This window comes from Corapipo altera, unplaced genomic scaffold (assembly GCF_003945725.1).
Source record: "Corapipo altera isolate COAL_440 unplaced genomic scaffold, ASM394572v1 0, whole genome shotgun sequence".
NCBI lineage: Eukaryota > Metazoa > Chordata > Aves > Passeriformes > Pipridae > Corapipo > Corapipo altera.
Window position 1 is genome coordinate 73,896,688 of NW_020884872.1, and position 22,367 is coordinate 73,919,054.

The 22,367-nt window shown below is 44.3% G+C and overlaps 1 protein-coding gene across 5 annotated transcripts; it reads left to right on the forward strand.

Annotated features, from left to right (window-relative positions):
• Positions 1-410: 410 nt before the first annotated feature.
• LOC113951600 (gap junction beta-6 protein) lies at positions 411-11,191 on the forward strand. Of its 5 annotated transcripts, none has more exons than XM_027652738.1 (3): positions 411-578; positions 993-1,072; positions 9,404-11,191. In XM_027652738.1, exon 3 carries the CDS (start codon positions 9,426-9,428, stop codon positions 10,215-10,217), a length of 792 nt encoding a protein of 263 aa, XP_027508539.1. In that variant the 5' UTR covers positions 411-578; positions 993-1,072; positions 9,404-9,425; the 3' UTR covers positions 10,218-11,191. The 5 variants fall into 5 exon arrangements, with proteins under 5 accessions (XP_027508539.1, XP_027508536.1, XP_027508550.1 ...); XM_027652735.1 differs by having other exon boundaries at positions 996-1,072; XM_027652749.1 differs by having other exon boundaries at positions 412-559.
• The last annotated feature ends 11,176 nt before the right edge of the window (positions 11,192-22,367 follow it).

Genomic DNA, 22,367 nt, shown 5'->3' on the forward strand with positions numbered 1-22,367 from the left:
TTTTTTCTGTCCCAAGGCCCTTCTGAATACCTGGATCTGTCAAGATGGAAACACGAAACTGCTATCTTAGATATGTACTTCCTCTGAAAAAAACCACATACCTGCTCTTACCTTGATCTCCCTACAAGCTCTCCCCCTACAAGCCCAAACCAGCCCCTAGGCGCCGGGAAGCGACGGGGGGTGTTCGCCCCACCCTTTATTTTGGCGGTTTCCTCCTCACATTCAAAACCCCGCTCGCCGTAGAAGCCCCTTCCCGGGGCACAGCAGTGGGGATGGACGCCCAGCCCGGCCCAGCCTGGCCCCGCCCCGGGTTCCCCACAGCCGCCTCCGCGGGCGGGCGGCCGGAGGAGCCGGGCGCGGGCGGAGGCGGGCGAGGGGCGGGTTAAAAGCGGCGGCAGGTGAACAGGGAAGGACCTTAAAGCTCCGGGGTGGCGAGACTTGGACTGGCCGCTCCGCAGGCACCGACAGAGTCACGCTGAGCCCCGCAGCCTGCCTGCCCGCCCGCCTGCCTGCCTGCGGTGCCGGGTGCCCCGGGTGGGGCGGATCGCGCCCCGCAGCCGTGGGTACCGCCGAGGCAGGTGAGGGGCGCGGCGGGCGGGAGGGAGGGACGGACCGCGGCTCAGCCGCCGGCGGCGGAAGGGGCGGAGGGCGCGGCGGGGCAGGTGTCCGCGTACAGGTTCCCCCCGTACAGCTGCCGCCGCACTTGTTGCGCTCCAGAGCGGGGCCGGCACCGGTGTAGCGGAGCCGGGGGCTGTGGTGGCGCTGCCCGCCGTGGAGAGGGAGCGGAGGCCGGCGCGGCGGCGCCGTGTGCGCGGCTCCCCCCGTCCCCGACAGGATTTACCCTCCTTTGGCACGGGGGTTCTCAGGTTCTCTTCCCGAGCTTAAGCGTCACGGGCAGTGCTTGAACCCCGCGACCAGTTTTAATTGGGAATGCTCATGTCTCTGTTAATTACGCGCTTAAATTCTAACGATGTCTTTTATTCGCCTCCCAGCAGCTCTCTGTAAGCGCGTTATGTGAAGTACGTACGACCAGCTAAAGCACCAAGCAAAATCAAGGCTCCTGCAATTACAGGTAATTTGCGACACACCTACAGATGTTAAGAGAGCTGCGGGAAGGTAAACAGCTTGCATCAGTAAAACTGACAGGTCTTGTAAGTGTCTGATCACACACTGGAAACATTCCTCAGAATTACAGGGGGAATAGAAAATGAGAGATGTGAGTCAGAAATAAATGTATTTCTGAGTATCAGGGTTGGATAAGATCGCACAAAGAACGAGTACTCAAGCCCTTAAGTAAATGCAGGGGATATGCTGGAGTAAGGGCATGTGTGCTTGCCTAGCTCGTGGCAGTAGCTGGTGGCTGTATGTGTTCTTATGCATGCTGGGCATGACTGTTTTTCCCATCATTGGGCTTTCCTAGATTGGGTATTACTTTCAGAATCCCTTGTGTTGAAGAAACTATCTTTTTTTGGTTTTTTTTTCTTAACACCACACACACCCCTGCCCAAATAGAGGAAATTATTTTCTTGTGTTGTACTCCATTAGTTTTCTAATGGAAATATTCTTAAGAGAACAGGCACAGGATTGAAAGAAGAAAGTGGCCTTTTCTCTTAAGAATGCTCCTTTAAACCCAGATTTTATGACTTCAATCACTTATTGCATTTTACTGGCTGTGACCTGTATGAAATGATATGAGAGTTTGGGCCCAGACTCTCTTAGGGATTACCACAATGTGCATGTGTACATTGAGGCAAGAGGAGAATAAAATACATTTTTATCTTTGATTTTGTTAAAGGAATTATGTAATTTCTAATATCTCTTGGCCTCCACCGTTCAGCCTGAAAACCCTGCTTCTCAGCTACAGACCTTGAAAAGCCCCAGAGAAAAGGCAGTAGGCAGAAGGATGTGATTGTGTTAGATGTAGCTTGGAGAACAAGGCAGTGGTGGGACAAACCTCAGCCTGGTAAATGGAGGTACTTCCATGTGTCAACCAGGCATTGCAAGGTAGTTTTCTGGGTGGGCTTTCCAACATGTTTTGCAGAGCCATGAGGTTACATCTCTACTTTGTGTGTCAGTGTTTTTGGGAGACTTCAGACAGTCCCCAGAACTGTCAGTCTCATAGTCAATAGGACTACGTATTGCAGAGCTTAAGAATGGAACAATAAAACCCATGAATTAAAATATTTTTCTGGAGAAATTGATTCTGTCCTGACAGGGCTAGCTCTCTATGCTGAAGCTGGGGCCTCTGACAGTGCTGGTGTTTTGCATCCCTTGATGCACAGTCCAGGTAGATTATTTTGGCAGCCTCATTTATTTTGTGCAAAGATGTAACTGTACAAGGGAAAAAGGTAGAGCAGACTATCTCAGTAGTTGGACAAATAGCAGCACTCTGAGATACATATACAAGTTCTTCGTAACAGTCATTGCAAAAACTCAGTTGCTGCCTGTGAGTAAAGAGGGTGCATTTACAAGGTGATTCTTGTGAACAGTTCCAATGAAAGCAGTGGTACCAGAGACTGCATGAAACAGGAACATGGGTCGAATCTAATTTTGATGTTTTTTCTTGTTCTGTTCCTCACTGCTTTTAATTGTTACTTAATGATGACTGATGAGTTATCTGAAAGGAGAACTGACTCTTGCCTGGCTAAACACCAGTTTGTGTAAGGAAAAGCTTGAAGTGATGATATATGAGGCAAGATAACATGCTCTCAAAACAGAAGGAATGTGGAAAAAGAGAAACACATCTCCTATTAGTTGATAAAAGAATGTTGAAAACTAATTTTATTCCTTATCTCCTACCAGCGTTTCTTCCTGTAATAGACTTTTAAAAAGGAAAAAGTTGTTTTTGTCTTTTGATGAATGAAATAACAAAATACATGCTCAAGGAGAAGCTGCACTACACTATAAAATCTTAATGTTTATAAATTCAGTTAGTGTTTCTGAAAGGGTGCAAGTTCTCTGCGTGTGTGAAAGAAGATAGTGGCTTGCCAGTTTTATAGGAAATGTTACATTTGAAGGAGTGGGCAGATTTGTAGAGGGGATGTAGACCTTTGTCTAGGTGTAGGGGAAAGGAAATAGGAATTAAGTAACAGGCTTAAAAAAAAAAAAAAGCAACATAAGTGTCATAACTAAAAAGTTATTTTGATGCCTGGGAGCAGGGCACAGTATCCCTAAAACTTCCTTTAAAATTTGGGAAATAGGACACTTGTATCAGTGAAAACAGTCCACAGGAATTTGGTTTTTGTCCAAAGCAAAAAGCTTTAAGCACATTTTGAAGGAAAGATTTACAGGGGAAAATGGCTGAGATGGGCTAAATTCTAATAGGACTTGTGCTGTCTTGTTATGCCTTCAAGTGAGACTGACACTTCTGATTTCCTGTTTTGTACGAACGGAATGAATGTTGTATTGGGATGTTCTGGACGATGGTAATCCTCCAGTTACAGTTGCAGGCTATTGAAATAGCTATGGATATTTCCCAGCATTCTTGGAAAATGACTTAAAACTTATGTGAGGGCATGAATATGGGACAGTCATCGGGGGTTATTGTGGGTAGAACTGAACCCTTAATGGTGTTGATATTTAACGCAATTTTTTTAATAACATTTAACTACATACATATTGGGTCCTAGTCTGTTGGGTTTCTCTGGGTTTCACACTGAATTTAATTAGGGCAAAGAATGCCTCCTGTTTCCATAAACTTGAGTAGAATGACAGAACAATGCTTGCAGTGTTCAGGCCTGCAACTGTCAGGTTTCCTGTTCCTGATTAGTCTTTGCCTGTTCTTGTGTCAAATCAGATATACTACAATCCCTCTGTCACAGCTCTTCTGCTCTCCAGTTTCCACTCTGATCTGGAGATAGGTGTTCAGAACAAAGTTTAAGAGCTACTAGAGAGAATTGCACAGGCTTCTGTGATTGTTAGACTTCTCTTTTGACCTTTATTCAGCTTTTTAGGAAAGAAGTAAAGTTGTTGATATTTCAGAGCCTTCCAGCTGTATGCTCCTTGAAGTTTTTATATACACCGCTGTAAAATTAGAATACCTGCAAGCTGCCTATTAAAGGATTTTGGTTGCCAAAGTCAAAGCTTTGTCTTTCTGCATTTTGAACTGTGCATTAAAGCTACAGCAATGCAGGGAGCTGCATTCTTTTTCAGGTATCAGAAGTATCTCTGATGATTGAATTCAAGCTCTGTGCTTCCAGCTTTGAGATGATACTTATCTCTCTTGGTTCACTGAGCCTGTGAAGCTTGTAATTGTAGTGGAGCATTTCAGAACAGCCCTGTGAGATGGTGAGATTGTTATTGCTAGTTTAATGTCTGGGAAACTGAGGCATGGGACAGACTGACAAATTAGTTAGGAAGTCTGAGCAAGTTAGCAAGTAGCTGCTGTAGCCTGCGTACCAGCCTTTCTTGATGAAACAAAAAGAAGCTGCCTTTGGAAGATGTTAATCTGTATTTATTAGAAGCTTCCTTGCTTTGGTCTTGGCAATGCTGCTGTTCTTGTGGTATAGCACCAAAACTAACTCAGTAATCAGAATAACAAAATCTACACCCTAACGTTTAAGTACTTGCTGTAAACTAGATGCCAGGTTGGCAGGGTGGAGGTATGCTGATGCAAAACTGCTGAAATCCAGATTTGAATGTTCTTCAAATCTGGATAATGAAACAGCATATACATCTCTAGGACACCTTGATGCTGGTTATCAGCCCCTATATGAGTCAGTGCTCCCAGTGTGACTGTTGAGATCAAGACCTGAAGGAAATGCTGTCTCAGAAGCATTTTTGAATGCGTGCTGGACCTCAGCGTGCAGCAATACTTCTTGTTTCAAATTGGATCATAAAATAAATTTGGTAATGATTTTGCCTCTGATAGTTTAGATATTCTAAATGTTTTCTATGGCAAAAAATTCTGTATTAGAACTGCCACTCTTAGACATCTGAGTTATCTTTGGCCCCATCTTGGGGGCTGGCAAGTGACACTTGAGACCAGTGCTTTTTTGCTTAAAGATTATCTTGGTTAACACATTCCCACATGGCACAAAGTGACTTTTGATTTGGCAGATTGCTGATCTTGTATCAGCGTCTGGAGGGGCTGCTGAAAGGGGTGGAATGTCACACCAAACTGGTAACTCCTGGTACACTCTGCACTAAAATTCTGATGGAAGTGGAGTCATGCTGAACACCCTCTAAGTTTCTGTGTAAATCCAGTAAAGTAAGTAAATTGGTATCCAAATTGTAGCTGTGGGGAGAAGAGTATAATTGTGCTCTGAATTTCTGCATAAGGATTCTGCGGACCTCTTCTTTAACGGGACTCCTGGATATTCCTATAGCATAACCAAATATTGTAATACTTGCTAATTACTAATTTTTTTGCTTGATAATATCCTATAGCAGCCAGCACCATATGAGTATGTGAAAGAGATGTATCTTGTGTTGTTTTTTTTTTACTTTCCCTGTATTCTAGTTGTGGACTTAAGCCACTGACTAATGATTTCCTAGTATAACAGTCTTTAAGGGGGGGTTTGGGAAGTGTCTGTTAACAAGCGAGCTGTACTCATAAACATGGGAGCTCAGTGATAATTGTCCTCTGTTTTGTGAATTGCAGGGATTTTCACTGGGTGTATTCAGCTTGCTGTGATTGTGGTTTAATGTAGGCTTACCGGAGCTAGCTTTAAAGTAGAAGGCAGTCTAGCCATGGCAGCACACAGCTCAAAATACTGCCCAGAAGCTGTAGAACTACAGAAATAGTTAAGCTGTAGTTCTTCTCTTGCTGCTGCCTAGCTTACTAGTGGAAAAAACCCCAAACCAACAACAAAATAAAACCCCAAACGAAACACCTACTTATGTGACTCTGTTGTGTGATTGTATAAAACCATTTCCCGTGTAACTTAACTTTTCAGTGGAGCCTGGTGATCTTCTTTGGGTGTTTTTAACTCCTACTGTAACAGCCATATACTTCTGTGGTCCTCTAGTTGTTGAAATGAAACAGAAGGTGCCACTGGTAGTAGAACAAGGATCTGTGCTGAGGCTTGGAAAGGCTTTATTTTCATGCCCAGTTGCAATTTTTTTGAAGGAAAATTTAACACTTAATATATTCCCATGTTAGAAAGGATTCTAAATGCTTAGTTACTCAACCTCACTAAGTTCAAGTATCTTCTGTTTTCCCAGCTTCTTCCTTTATAACCAATTCCTATCCTCATTCCTACTTTGCATTTTCTCCCTGAAAATTCACCTAAGCTTTCATATCTTAAATGTATTCTTGTACTGTGCTAAGACCAGCAAACTGAGTAAGTCCTTGACTGTCTGCATACTGTTATTTCTGTAGGCATTTGGCAGGATTTGCTCCCATAGAAATATTATCTGGACTGGCTCTATAAAAATAAGAGTTATCAACCCATTAAAGGGATGTAATTTTCCTGCTTTCTTCTCCTTTGGTCAGCAAGGCAGTTAACATTTTACTTGCTAGTTAAAAATAAAACAAGTACCTGGAAGAAAGATAACCTATGATCCACGTCCTAGTTTTTGAGTTAGTTAGGAGTAAATGAGCCATCACATCAGTACAGATAGTCCAAATGGGATGTTTAGCTGGAGTGATCTGCACTGATGGGTTAATAGTTTGGAGGGCCATAATTGGTTAACTTAAATTCTGCTTGGATCACTGTGTCTTTTATTGGAGAGAGGTGGACACTTTGGCAGTCTCTGAATTACTTTCGTTGGAATCCTCTAAGTTGCAATGAGGAGAACTGTTTAAAGCCAGCTGGTAGGAAACACTGTTGGTTGGAATTCAGGCTGCCTGAATACAGCCCTACAATTATAATTGTGCCACCCTTCAGGGAGCAGATAGTGAGACTTCACTGGTATCTGATCAGTGCCTGTAGCACTCTGGAGTGTTCCAGAAGTCATGTGACTCTTCACCAGAGTCAAAACAAGCCTGAGAGGTCATGAGCAAGAAGGGGCAAAGGTTGGTGACTAGCTCGGCAAGCAGCAGGACGAATAGTGGATGGTGGCAGGAAGAGCTGAAGAGATAGCTGGAAGATTTTGAAAAGGTGTGTGGGAAGGGTGAAGGGGTGAGTGTTTGGGCAGAGGTGAAAGACAAAAGCTTTCTTTGGAAGGGAGAGGAAATCTCACTAGGAGACTCAGGGCAAAAGGCTCTTTCTTCAAAGTGTGGTGGCTTTCTCTTCATTGATACAGATGCAGACATGCCTTTGCTAGAATTGAAGCACATTGTTTTGGCTTAACAAGCACAATGTACTCTCAAAGGAGATGGAACAAGTCAGATGAAAAGCGTGTATTGTCCTCAGCACTAAAACTTTGCCAACCCCTCTTCCCCACTGACCGCTCATTCTGCGTTACAATTTGCAGCCTGTTTTTTTTTAACAAAGCTGCCTTTTCAGATGCTCTGTGTGTCTGTGCTGTAGAGCAGGTTAGTGAAATGGATCAGGTTTAAAAAACAAGCAAAACGTACCAGTCCTGGGAATAACTTCTGAACTCAAGTCACCTGGTTTATAATGCACCTTCACAGAGTCACAGGAGATGAACTGCAGTGTGACCTCAGGAGCAAACAGGGGTAGAGAATTTTCTTGAGCTAACTAACTACACACTGGGGCACTCGTATTTTGAACCCCCTTCTGCACAGGGCAACAGGAAGGAGGAAACAAATCCATGTGAAGTTGTAACAAAAGGGGAGCAGTATTGTATGTGTGGTGAGAGGTGAAGCTAAGAAACAGGGCTTATGAGGAGGGAATACGCAGGTTCCACTTCTTAGCCTTTTCACACTGCAAGAAGGTGGTTGACAGGCAGGGAGAAGATAGAACAACTGGTTTTTACCTCCTGGAGTATAACGCCACACAGTCAACCAGCAGGATCTGAGGAAAATGTAGTTTATGGAACTTGTGAAGGGAGATCACACTTTTATTCCAGTAACTCAAGGAAAAGATACTGTTGCATTACCTAATGTAACAGTTAAGTGCCCTCATTTTCTCTGAGCTGTTGTGTACTGTGACTGATGCTCTGTATAATTGTACGTGACCTAGTGATGATATATAAACTCACTGTAAACCAGGAAGGCTTTTGACATTACTCAGAAGGGAGTGTGACATGGAAGACAACTGCAAGAACTGTCATAATTTTCTTCCTCATGCAATGCGATCATCTTGTGATAGGCATGATGGCCTTTGTGCCAGTAGCTGCTCTGTTCTAGAAACTTAGAAAATGTGATTTTGCTTATTGCTGCCTCATGCTGTAAATGCCAAAGAAATATGGTCTCTGAGATGCAAACAAATTAATGAAGCTGTGAAATAAAAACCTTCATGAGGAATTTCAGAGCCAAGAGATCTGTGAGCACTCCTGGAGGGTCCTGGCTGATTCTTGAATACCGAGTACTTGCAAACTAACTTTCTGTAAATCCATCTGAAGCAGAACAGGGGAGGTGGGCTGAAATGAAATGCCTCTGAATGGTCGCTGTGAATTACAGTCATAGTACTTTGAAACTCACCCACTGGAATCTATATGCTTCTGTTGAAAAGTCTCTGAGCTACTGCTGACCTGTCTGAACTCTTCAAATGTTGATTTTATTTCTCTACCAGCCTCTGAAATGTTTTTGCTAATCTAGGAGTAATGCAGTCTGTGTTAAGAGGGGGTGGGGGCAGAAAATAACCTGACAGGCATTGACAATGAAGGAGTCTTTGTCTAGTTACCCTACGACCTTTTTGTAGTTAGTGGAGAGAAAAATCTTTAAGCATTGATTTTCAACATCTAACTCAAGATGGGTAATGACCAAGACTTTACCTTCATGACCTCAAGCTATTGTGGAATTTGCTTCAACTAAGAATACAGTCACATTTTTTAAATTGATGAATGCAGGTTATCTAGACCTCATGGAAGGTGCAGAGCATCAGCAGGAGTTACTCAAGGTCTGTCTTTATTGCTGGAATGTACTCATCTGAACATTATTTACACTCTAAGCTAAGGATAGACCAATCTGCCTTGATTTATATGGGAATTATATCTGTCTAACATGTTACTTTTTAACATAACATCTACCTTACTTCTGGCTGATATCTTCTGTTATTTTGTAACTGTTTTCCACCTGCTAGAAGTTGTATCTTTTGATTTAAGGCTGTGTTCATCAGGTTCCCATCTGCTTTTCCTACTTAATGTGGCATTGGCTAATACACCTAGAACTCAAATGAATGTGGTGCCATGTGTATAATCAAGTAATGATTATACATGCTGATATATGATTAGGTTATTATTTATGACTAGTTGTAGGCAAGCCCACTGCATCAAAATGTTACCACATGGGTATGGTACAATTATGATATTGCCTTTATTTTAAACTACATGCTTGATGGTATTTGTTTCCTGTCTTGATTAATCTTAGTTTTGTTTATTTGTCTTGTCTTAGGTCAGGGGATTGAAACAAGACAATGGATTGGGGAGCTCTGCATACCATTTTGGGAGGTGTAAATAAGCACTCCACCAGTATCGGGAAGATATGGCTCACAGTCCTGTTCATCTTCCGTATCATGATCCTGGTTGTGGCTGCAGAGAGAGTCTGGGGAGATGAACAAGATGACTTTGTCTGCAACACACTTCAGCCTGGCTGCAGAAATGTGTGCTATGACCACTTTTTCCCCATCTCTCACATCAGACTCTGGGCCCTGCAGCTGATCTTTGTCTCCACACCTGCGCTGCTGGTGGCCATGCACGTGGCCTACAGGAGGCATGAGAAGAAAAGGCAGTTCAGAAAGGGAGACCAGAAATGTGAATACAAGGACATTGAAGAAATCCGAAGACAGAGGTTTCGTATTGAGGGCTCCTTGTGGTGGACATACACCAGCAGCATCTTTTTCAGACTGATCTTTGAAGCAGTCTTCATGTACGCGTTTTATTTCATGTATGATGGGTTCCGAATGCCTCGCTTGATGAAGTGTAGTGCTTGGCCCTGCCCCAACACGGTAGACTGCTTTGTCTCTCGACCTACTGAAAAGACAGTGTTTACTATTTTCATGATTGCTGTGTCCAGCATTTGCATTCTGTTAAATGTGGCTGAATTATGTTACTTACTGACAAAGTTTTTCCTCAGAAGGTCTAAAAAAGCTGGAAATTCAAAACAGCAACCCAACCATGAGAATAAGGAAGAAACCAAACAAAATGAAATGAATGAGTTGATATCTGATAGCTGCCAGAACACAGTTATAGGGTTTTCAAGTAGTTAAGGTGGTGTCAGTGCTGATGCTCACTCTTTTTGGAGTGAATGTTTTATTTAGAGGCTGCAAATGAAATTTGTTACATGAAACACAGTTGGGTGAGACTTTGATGTGTAGTGTCAGATGTAAAGTATGTAAATGTCTGGAAAAAGTCAGGGAAGCCTAAACATGTGAAAATTCCATGAGGATTAAATAGGAAAGTACACTTTCCTATGAGTACCCTTACAAGCTGACTGACAAGTGGGAAGCCCCCCACTTACCTTCATGCTGACACATGAGAACTAAATGCAACAGCAATAAGAACAAAATTCGTTCCAAACTAGGTATTCTAGTACTAAAAGATGTTTTGTAATAGTGATAGTTTTTACTTGTGAACTGACAATTAAAATATTTTTCTAAAATCTAAGATTCCATGTTACTTAAGGTGTTATAGTATGCAACTGATTGTGTTTTGTTTCTTAACCAGGCATATGCAGATGAACCCTGTAACACCATGTTCATAAGGAGGAGACAGCAATAGGGTACATCTTTACAGCTTTACAAGTGCTGCTTGAGTCTGGCCAGGTAGTTTGAGATGCTTGCGTACACACTGATGGCTGTAGAGGAAATTGTATGAAAGGTAGCTAGATCCTGAGTGCAAAGTCATGCCTAAAATCAGCGTGAGAATATAGATACAGCCTATGTAGGCTTGCTTTAAACATCTAGCAGACCTGGTAATCTTGCTGATCTTTTAATTGCATACTGCCAGTTTTATAGCAACTTACATAACTTAATGTAGATGTTTATTTCTCTAATGTATTAGCTGTATGTGTTTATGCTATATCACATCATGGAACTTTTTTGCTTTTGATTTGTTCTGCTTTTTTTGTACTTGACTGATGGTGCTGTTCTGAGACTAGAGGCTATCTGGTTTCAAGGACATGGGAAAGTATTACTGGAAATGGAGCAAGTTTTCTGAATAAAAGGTAAACACTTCAACCTTTCTCAGTGAAGTGAGAGTCTATATGTGAATGCTAGTGAGATGTTCAGTAGGAACTTATGAAACTTTTTCAAGTAGGGACTCTACATCCAAAGTGCACATAGCCCCTGCACACCCCTCATTCCCATCTAGAGCATAGATGCCCTAATTCTGTTGTCCATATTCCAATGGAGATACACTGGTAACTCTTGAGTGCATGGCAGTATGTGTTTGTGGGAGGGGTATGCTGTTGCAGGCAGGGGAACCTGAAGGTGGAAGAGGTGCATGCAGTGCAAGGCCGTAGCTATATTTTGTGTGTTTCCTGTTTTGGGTCACTTCTCACCACTGACCTTGCTAGAATTACTTTTCTTTTTTCCCTACACTAGTACAAATGGATTAGCCTCATTGTTTTTGTATAATGGAACTACTCTTCCAAGGGGCATAAGAAAGGACAGAGATTGGACTCAGTGCTGTTTTCTTCATGCTGTTGTATGACACTTCTTACAGGTGCTGGCACAGCTCTGTGTGTGTCCATGCTGTAAGTGGGTTTGGGTGGCTTGGCTGGTTTATCTGTGACTAGTGAAATCCTAACAGGGAGCAGGTGCAAGCAACAGGAGGGAGAAAATACCTAGAGTCAGCTCTGTCCCTGCATGAGGGCCTGAGCTGAGCCCTGTCATTTATCTATTCTCTTCTGCTGGCAAACTCCTGATCTTTCCTGCTGTCACAGCACATTTTCCTTTTTAATCGCTGTTGTGAAAAGAAATTGCTGCTCGTCTTCTGAATGTGTCCACCAGCAAGCTTGAGGAAAAAGTATACACAAAACTGTGTATTAGTGTGTACTGTTCTCTCTACAGACTTATGAAGCTGCTCTCTTAGGGTCAGGAAGGTGGATGCTCAGGCTGTACCTCACTGGATCCCCCTCCAGTTATCCCGAGGGGCACAAGTGTTGTGGTGGTTTCAGAGTGTGGAGACACAGCTACTTCTGTTCCACAACTGTGTTTCATGGAACAACTTGAGACTTGAGCTATGGGCTTTCATCCAGGATGTACTGTGAATCACATACCATATACTGACTATGAATGGAGATCAGTTAATAGTTATGCTTGATCATGTCTCATCACTTTTAGTGATTAAATTGAAATAGCCCCATGCTGAATGCCAATAAACCTGCAAAACACCTTAACGTAGATATATTTTCCTCAAATGGGAGAAGGGGTTACTTTTTCTTGGTCTATGCTAAAGCAAAGGCCTGCAAAACCCCAAATGGGGATATGAAAGCAGCTCTCTATATGGTGGGGGTTTTTCCTGCTTACAAGTTTTCAAACACTGGGTTTCATTCCAGCAGTTAGCTTTTTCTAGAACATCAGTTCTGTGTCTGTTGTTCTTTTCAGCCTGGATAAGTAGGCAATGTCTCAATGAAGAAATGGTCATCCTTTGTGGGCCAGCACAACTATGTGTGTGGCCATGCTGTAAATGAGTTTAGGTTGGTTTAATGATTCCTGTGTGGTAGCAGGACTGGGTAAGGTGCAGTCTGGCAACACTGCCCTGTTGCTGCTGTGTCCTGGCAGCCAGATAGGTTGGGAACAAATGTGCCAATCCCTGTCCAATTTACGCCAAGGGCAGCTGTAAATCAAAAAGCCAGAGCTGATCCAAGGCTTTGCTAGTGCTAAGTCATTGATTGGCTCAGCAGGGAAGACCAGTTGTGATTGATGTGTTTGGCTGGAATATTTCTTCTCACACGGTGTGCAATCCTAATTATGGACACTCTCCTTTATCTGAAATATCCCCTGACTTCTGTCTACTGCCAAGCAGAAGTCCCTGATACTATCAGTGCCCTCTTTATTCCTAGTAGATGGCATTCTGATGAAATGGCAGCTTTAGTGACTTGTTTCTCCAAGTCAGCTTCCCTCTGCTGCACTTTGTGGCCTGGGCAGGGGAGGCAGCTGTGTTTAGCAGGGTGATACTTAACCCTTTCTGCAGGGAAAAGCCAAGCTGCTTTTCTTGGTTTCCAACTTCCTCTGTCTTCCCAAGCTGGTTGGGGATGCTCAGAACTGCTCCTATGCATTCTCTGTGCCTGCCCTTGCTCCTGCACTGCAGCTATGGCCCCGAGGAGAGGGTGTCACCATTCCCCCAAATCTCTGACCCACTGGTGACCGGCAGTTTGTACTGTGCTGGCACCACCATTATCCTATGGTAGTTCAGCCAGTTTTCTCTGATGGCAGCTGGCTTAATTGTTTCTGCCCATCCCTGCTGCAGCTCCCCACCCTGTGATTTCTCCTTTGTTATGCCTGAGGTGGAGATTGCTTAAATTTGTTGGTGCCAAACAATTAATCAGAGCCTCTGGAAAAGATCTCTTGCAAATTCTCTGCATCCCCTCCCACCCTCGTCTTGCTTTCCTTTCAAATAGGCAGGAGCCCTGACCACCTACAGGTGCAGCAGCACTGTCTGCTGTACTCTGTTACTGTTATACATTGCAGCCCTTGACTCCAGCCCCACTGCACGCTCTCCTCCATCCTTCACTCTTATTCTCAGGCCAGCCCCATTGCAACTTTGACTTTGTTTTTCCATTGACCTAGGCCCTTGCCAGCAACCCTTCATGACAAAGCACTTAAAGCAAATGAGAGCAGTTGTGGGATGGTTTGAACCTGCTCTCCTCCTTTCACGTAGTTAGGCTGCCTACCCTACCCCACGTACTGCAACTGCGAGCTCTTTGCTGGCAGGTCAGATTCAGTCTGGCTCCCCCAGCCCCTTGACTGAGCAGAAACTCTGCTGGTGTGTGCAGTGCCAGCCCAGTGCCTCACCCACCCTTGCCCTATGATGGCATCCTGGGAAGCACTGCCACAGCCAAGAGGAGGGAGACCTCTTTTCCTGATTGCCTAGTATGTTTTTCTATTGCCACTGTTACCTGTATTCCCCTTACTGAACCAAGGCTGTATTACAATGCTTCTGAAATAAATCTATTTCATAGAATCATAGAATAGTTTGGGTTGGAAGGGACCTTTAAAGGTCATCTAGTCCAACATCTTTGCAATGAGCAGGGGCATCTTCAACTACATCAGGTTGTTCAGAGTCATATCCAACCTGACCCTGAATCCTTCCAGCCACTGAGCATCTATCACCTCTCTGGGCAACCTGTTCCAGTGTTTCACCATAATTTGTAAAAAATGTCATCCTAATATCTAGTCTGAATCTACATTCCTTTATTTTAAAACCAATACCCCTTGTCCTACTGCAACAGGGATCCTGCTAAAAAGTTTGTCACCATCTTTCTTATAAGCCCCTTTTAAGTACTGAAAGGCTGCAATAAGGTCTCATTGGAGCCTTCTCCATGCTGAACAACCTTAATTCTCTCAGCCTGTCTTCATAGGAGATGCCTTCCAGCCCTCTGATCATTTTTGTGGCCCTCTTCTGGACCCACTCCAACAGGTCCACAACTTTCCTGTACTGAAGACTCCAGAGCTGGACACAGCACTCCAGGGGCATCTCATGAGGGCAGAGTAGAAGGGCAGAATAATCTCCCTTGACCTGCTGGCCACACTGCTTTTGATGCAGCCCAGGATACAATTGGCTTTCCAGGCTGCAAGGACACATTGCCGGCTCGTGTCCAGCCTCTGATTCACCAGCACCCCTAAGTCCTTCTTGGAAGGGCTGCTCTGAATCCCTTTAGCCTGCAGCCAGTATTGATACTGAGGGTTACCCCAACCCGGTGCGTGACCTTGCACTTGGCCTTGTTGAACCTCATGAGGTTCCCATGGGCCCACTTCTTGAGCTCGTCCAGGACCCTTGGGTGTGTCAACCACACCACTCAGCTTAGTGGCATCTGCAAACTTGCTAAGGGTGCACTTGGGTCCCACTGTCTATGTCACTGATGAAGATATTAGATAGTCTAGTCCCAATACAGACAGCTGAGGGACACCACTTTTCACCAATCTCCATCAGGACATTCAGCTGTTGACCACTCCCCTTTGGATATGACCAGCCAGCCAATTCCTCATCCACCAAACAATCTACCCATTAAATTCATTACCTCTCCAATTCAGAGAGAAGGATGCTGTGAATGGACTGTGCCAAAGGCCTTAAAGAAGTCCAGATAAATGACACCTTTAGCCTTTCTGTTGTCCACTGATGTAGTCACTCCATTACAGAAGGTCACTAGGTTGATTAGGCGGGGCTTGCCCTTGGTGAAGCCCTGCTGACTGTTTCAAATCACCTCCCTGACCTCCATGTTCCTTAGCACAGCCGTGCTGTTGGGGACCATGGCCTCTGAATCCAGAGGGACTGTTAGAACTGAGATCCTACATCATACTGGCCCCTCAGGTGGGCGCTTGGGCAGAGACCATCCTCACCTCAGTGAACTTCCACACAGAGACCTTGTGTCTGACTGCAGCGAGTGCGCAACTGGTGTAGCGATCTTTCCCCTGCCAAAAGCACTGTGTGCCATTTCCCTGCACGGGCCTGTGTTGTCAGGCTTGTATTTCTCAGCTTGGCCATGTAAAGGTGAATGGCCTCCTTTCCAACTTCCACAAAAGCCAAAAATTGGCCAGCTTCACCAAGAAAGATGGGGGTGGGGTGCAAATAACGCTTCTGCAATTTCCCACCTACTCAGCTCTAGTCCCTGATATGTGTTTTGGAGTAGGAATGCTTCTCCAGCACACATGCACAGCTGGATGGCTCGCGTGGGTTTCTCCACATGAAGCCTAATGCTTTGTCTGACACACAAAGCAATGGACAGGTGGGTCTGTGGGAGGAGGAGACAGGGAGAGGTTCTTGCAGAGCCCTGACTCAGCCATCAAGTCCTAGCAAGGGCCCCTGTCAGCACCCTGTTTCATCCCTGCCAAAAGGCATATGGACAACAGTGCCGCTCCCTGCATCCTGTCACCACCAGGCTACCACCTGCCTGAGCCACTGCAGCACCTGTCAATGCCAGAATTTCTACTTCAGCCTCCCCACACCCTCTGATGGTGTGAAAATCATGTTGGCACTTTCTGCAAGCTTGCAGACATTCCAGGGCCAGATCCAAAGCTCCCCACTGTCACTCAGCAAATCCCTGTTGACACCAAGTGGGCTTAAGCCAGGCCCTCAGAAAGGGCATAACTCCTTAAAAACACTGCAATATCACCCAGCCACTTTCTGCACACCCCTTTTGCTCCATCAGGTCCCATTTCACACAGTAGCTATTACATCCTGGCAGCAGATCTCCAAACTGGATAAATAATTCCCAGTTCAGGCTGTCCCCATCCACTGCCCACCCACTGGGCAGCAATGCTCCCCCAGTGCTGTGCAGAATGAAGAGCCCATGTGTGTGGTCATGCTCTCACAACCATTTTACCTGTTTCCAGTGATTCGCTGCAGAAAAGACTTTATTACTTAGAGGAGGAGGGGGAGAGCTCCCTAAAATATTTTAGCTTAACAAATCTGAGGGCCTCTTTAATCCGCTGTTCTGGATGCTGGGTAGCAGTTTAGTTGTGTTTGACCCCACAAATCAGAGAAGCTTGGGACAGCAAGATCAGTAAAGCAGGAAGGTTTTACACCCTGCTGGCTCCTGACCCAACAGGACTCCCAGTCCATGAGAATCAGGCTATTTTACTTCCTTCAGAACCAGGGGCAGAGCTGGTTCTGCTCCTAAATCTCCAGAGCAGCACAGTGCAGCCTTTCTGTATTACCAAAATGATAGTGGAGTCCTGGCTAATCTTATTTTTCCCAGTACCTTACACCACCATCCCCTTGCTATATTTTACATAATGCACTTCTCAGGCCAGGGACCCATCTCAGTGATGTCTTCGGGACATCTGGGAAATTCAGGCAAGTATTAGATAGCAACAGCAACAGTGATGACATCATATAAAGCATGACAATAACCTCAAGAAAGAATTGTTTTCTGTCCTGTATTGCCACTTATGATATATGAAAAGCCTGGAAAGAAAAGCAGCTGGTAACCCTCTGGCCCAGGTAAAACTCTCTATATGTCCCTGGGGGTAAAGTTCACAATAATAAAACCTGGAACAATTCTTGCAGCTTTTAGCCAGATGTGGGTGACACGGGAGGGAGAATTTAGTCTTGCTATTAGGGATGATGGGTTGGATTAAATCAAAACATGTCCCAGGTAGGCACACCGTCTGTGTTCAGTTGGAGATAATAAAAAACACTTTAAAAGCATCCAACAGAGGCTGTCTGAAAAAACTGTCACACTCACAGTTACTGACTCAGTTTCCGTTTTCTTATCTAGTAAAAATTTAACTAATTCACCAGTCCCTTCGAAGTTGCCCAGTGCAGATAAGGCTTGTGCAGTTAGCTGCAACACTCCTGCCTTGCACACCACAGCTGTCTGCATGGGGCCCAATCCAGCTCTGACCCTGCAGTTCCTTGGCCAAAGTGAAGAATAATGAAAATAATAATTTGCATTAATGCAGAATAAATGAAGCAAAAATTAGGATTCCCAGCAACTGTTTTAAACTCCAGGTTAAAGATTCAGTTTTATTTTGGCATCCCTGATATTTATTTATATTTCAAGGGATATTTTCAGCAGGAGAGTCTGATAGAAGGCAAAATCATCAGATGATTAGAGAGAATTAGTTTAGATCAGAGGAGAATTAAGGCATATTGGGGAAAGATCCTTCTAGCAGTCACACTATGGTAGGGGGAAAATAAAATTAATTTCAAGGTAAAATTTGAACTTCTCATCCAACTCTGGTTTCCAGTGGCCTGAACTGCTTCAGGAACGAGAGCTGCCTGGGCTGGCACTTAGGTCAGCTCTGCCCTGTGCCCAGAGGTGATAGAGAAAAAACCCAAAAATATTTAGATATATAAAGATAAAAATTAATAATGAAATTGATAATTATATCACCCAGTCGTGCTGGCAGGCGGGAGGCAGGTTCAGCTATCCATGAGAGTCACAGACACAATGGGTTTGCTCCCAAAGACATGCGTGCCTTCTGGCACAGAGCTGCAATGTGTGCCCACACTGAGCAGAGGTGATTGCCAGAGATACCTTCCTTTTTCTTAGCCACTGTAATGGAAAAAAAAGTAGTATCAGTAAGAGTAATCTTTTTTACTTGTCACAGACACATGAAACTGGTAACCTAGAACTGCACTTCCTGTGTGTTATTTCACAGGAATTAGAGATGAAAGGGGAACGCTGCATAATTCAGTGTTCTCTCCCCACAGCCAAGAAGGATAAGCTTGATCCCAAGCTTATTTTTGTGTTTATCCCCTGCTTATTGTAAAATTTAAAGTCATGCTGAGGCTTCCCCTGGAGTGAGAGAGCCTGACCTGCCAAACTGCTGCCCACGCTTTGTCACTCAGGCATTTCCCGTTTTTCCCCACTCAAGTGGGGTTGATATCGGGAGAGTTCCCTTGTCCACCCCCCTCCACACACACCCCTCCCCCAGTCTCTCCAGTGACACCAGGAAGAAGAGTTTTGGGTGAACTTGCAGGTGATAATGGAAAGCACCCAGTGAACTTAAGTGCCTGGAGGGCTGGGTGGTGGGGGGTTTCTTTATTGCAACTCTGAACTGAGGTGTCTGGCATTTATGTAAATCCTATCAAGTACCTAAATAGGTTCTTGGAACTCATCCCAAAACCTATCTAACCCCTTTATCACTGTTTAGGGAAACCTTGATTAGCAATCAAAGGTTTGGCAGTCAAAGACATCCTACCAGCTACTCCCGAACCAAAGGGAGCTCTTCACTGCCTCTGGAGGATTGACTCATACAGCTGCAAGTCCTCCCTACGAATGGTCTTGCGACATCACCTGGTTCACACACAATTCACCAGCTTAATTTACTCCTCAGCAAGCTAAGTCTTACTCTTTTTTTTTTTTTTTTAACAATTCTGGTATTTTACAGCCACATTCACCAAGGAGCTATGAGGCATTATCCACCTGACCACTGAAGAATAACCACCTATTTACCATGATTAAAAGACAGCAGAAAACATATTGTTTCCTGATGGGTCTGTTAGGAAGAAATATTACTTTTTTCCACACATACCAATAAAAAAAGTGAATATTAGAAATTAGAGGTCACACAGCCCAATATGAAAATCTGAAGCAGAATCAAATTCACCTGGGTCATACTTGAGGTGTATTTGATATGGCATGCTTGAAAGATAAGGGTTGCCTGGTTTTGCTTGAGAATTTCCTATAGCTGTTTGGATTAACTAAATTAATCTTATATTTATCTTGATAAATTCCTGGAAAATTCCTGTGGTAGATATACTTCAATTAATCTAAAGCTCTAAATCTAAATTATTTTAGCTTATTTTGGTAAGCTGTCAGTGCTGCTAAACCAATTTGAACATTGGATAAACTCTCAGTACTAGCCACGCCCAGCAACACTGACAGCAAAAGCCTGAATACGTGCTGTTTTGGGGGTTGACTATCAATCTTGGAGGGTGGAGAACACTGCTGAGGACCAGAACGTGTTGTTGAAGTGATTAGTTTAGACTGCAGCGTTCACTCCCACATCTCCATCTAACCTTAGGAGAGAGAGGTGAGAGTACCATCCCCCGCCGCCACTGACACGGCTCACAAGCCCTCCCTAGCTGTCTGGGCAGTGGTATAGAAATGTAAGGCTTACCAGAAAGTGCTGGATTTCAGAAATCTGGCCAGTAGCTTCTATGGCTAATTAGATAGTGTTTAGGCAGCTTTCACCATACCTTCCTTTGCTCTCTGGAATTTCAAAGGGAGCACAAGTTTTTTTATACCTGAAGCCAGACTGTGGGCACAACTCTGTCATAGCACATGTCAAATGAGCAGCAGGAAACAGAAAAATTAATTTAGCTGGTTTTAGTGATCTTGCTGTACAGCAGGCAGTGCCATTACATTTGTGCGTAGTGCTGGAAGTGTATCGAGTGCCATAGAAAAGAAAAAAGAGATGTAAATCCAATTAAGCAGGCCTACTGGAGCTATGCATAGCTAAATGGGCATGAGCAATTTTGGTTATTATGCCCTTATGTTTTTTGTTTCATGTCTCTGAGGTTATAGACATGCGTGTGCACTTTGCTGACTTACAGGCAAAATACCTCTTCCCTGGATGTACAATGGGCTACATAACAATGCAATATGTCTTGACACAAGGAAGAATGACCTCACCTGAGGCTGTAGGTTGCAGTTTGGAAATAAAGTGTTTCAACAGCAATTGCAATCCCTGGCAGAGATCAAACTCTGCACAGCATGTTTTGAACTTGAATGGAATTTCCTTCTGGCTTCACATAATGCTGTCAATCAGAATAATTTCCAGTAGATTCTATCTCTTTTGAAATAATAGAAACTACTACAATTGATTTATGAGCATCCTTGCCTGATGCTCTACCCATAATGATAAAATAACTAACAGTAAAACACCTGGTATGGTTTAGGCCTGATTTATTTTACACTTTTTCCACAAGCTAGACATGTACAGAGTTGCTGTAAGGTTGTTTTAATCCCAATTTTTTTGTTGTCCAGAAAACATCCCCTGTACAAGTCAGACCATCAGGCCATGCAAATGCCAGCAGGACCACAGTGTTCCCCCCACCAGTCCAAAGAGGTGAGCCCCACTGTGAATGCCTCCTAGCACTGCCTACTTTCACTTTGGTTTGGAACCTCACAGCCTGTGCATCACCAGGACCTGAAATTTGCCTCTGTTCCCATCCTCTCCATTTTCTCTGAAATCTGGGGAATGACTTTTCCCTGCTTTTTACTTTTGCAGAAAAGCAGGCTAAGATAGCCCAACACCCAGTTCCCCTGTGCTGCCTTGACCAGGAAAGACATCCCAGTCCTTCACTGTGCCATCCTGAGAAGGGACTGCACACACAGGGTAGGAGAAGAAAGAAGTAGAGGTGTCTGCAGCAGAGGGACTGCAAGCCCAGGGCTGCTGCTGGGATCAGACACAGCAGCGTGGGACAAAGGTGAGTCTGCCAGAAGTGTTGGGAATTACCCTGGAGCTCTCCTGGGGGGCATCCTAGCACAGCTATGGTCTCCCTCTTGGCAGCTGTGGACACCCCAGAGTGTCTGTGACCAGAGGGGAGCAGGTACACAGGAGGGTGCAGCTCTGCAAGTACTTACTGTGTGGGGTTTGGGCACTTTCCCTTGAGCTTGCCTCAAACTCCTCCAACCTCTTTTTCAAAATGCTACATTTTTATGTATTCAAATAACAAAGGAATAGTGTTTTTTTTTCCCATGCTAAATTTATTCTGCCACCCACCATTTATTCATAAAAACATGAGTTCCTACAGGAGCCACTTAGCAGCAGGCATATGGTGGTGCTGAAAAAGTGTCTCAAATAAGAGGGAGCAGCAACCAGTCAAAAATTTGTTTGTTAGCAAAAGAAATGATCTTTTGGATCATTGACCCATTAAATAACACCAGTAAGTCACCCAGCACCTGCTTAGCTGGAGTCATTGAATTTTAGCCAGACTTTAAGTACTGAGAGTACATGAGTAATGCAAAAGACAGTGGTTTTGTTGGATGTCCACCTTTCCCTTTATGGTATACTTGAATAAAGTGGAGAGCAGAGGCAGAAACATTCCTGACCCAAAAGGATTTGGTTTTCCTTCTTTTGGGGTGCTGGTTGAAAGGGTTCTTGTGTCTGCCTGGAGTTCTCGTAATCTGAATACCTACATTGCTTAGGAACAATCTCAGTGGCTTTCTGAGGAGATGTTGTGCGGCTCTTTGTAATTTCTTGGCATGATGGCTCTGTTTCTTCTGTGTCTACAAGATCCCTTCCCCCAGATCTCTGCAGTGGGCTGTGCTGGGACTTCTGTGGATAGCAGCATGATGACAAGCAAGGAGGAGACACGTTGGTACCCAGAACATTATCTTCCCTGGGGCTCCACCACACTTTGGAGACAGAAATAAAGGACTCCTTCCTTATATTCATTTAGCAGTAATTAGTGCTCCACTCCTAAATTATCTAGTCCCTTTGGCTTGATCCAAATCCAGCTGATTCAATCTATGTGTAGACTTAATAGCCACCTGAGCTCCTTTCCCTGGTTCTGTGCAGCTCAAACACACTTGCAGCTGCACATAAATCCTGGAGAGATCTTTCAGGGAACATCCCGGCAGTTTGCGGCTTATCTTCCTTTCAAACCAGGCAGTACAACAATCTCCTCAAAGGACTCGAAAGTCACCTTCCACTGTTGATATGGTTTGAAGCTGGCTCCCTGCCAAGTCTCCAAACCTTACCACCAGAAGTCCCTCCCCCCCCCCCCCCCCCCCCCCC

Excerpts from the sequence above, each read along its gene's own strand:
- LOC113951600 (XM_027652738.1), top strand. The coding sequence starts at position 9,426 with ATGGATTGGGGAGCTCTGCATACCATTTTGGGAGGTGTAAATAAGCAC.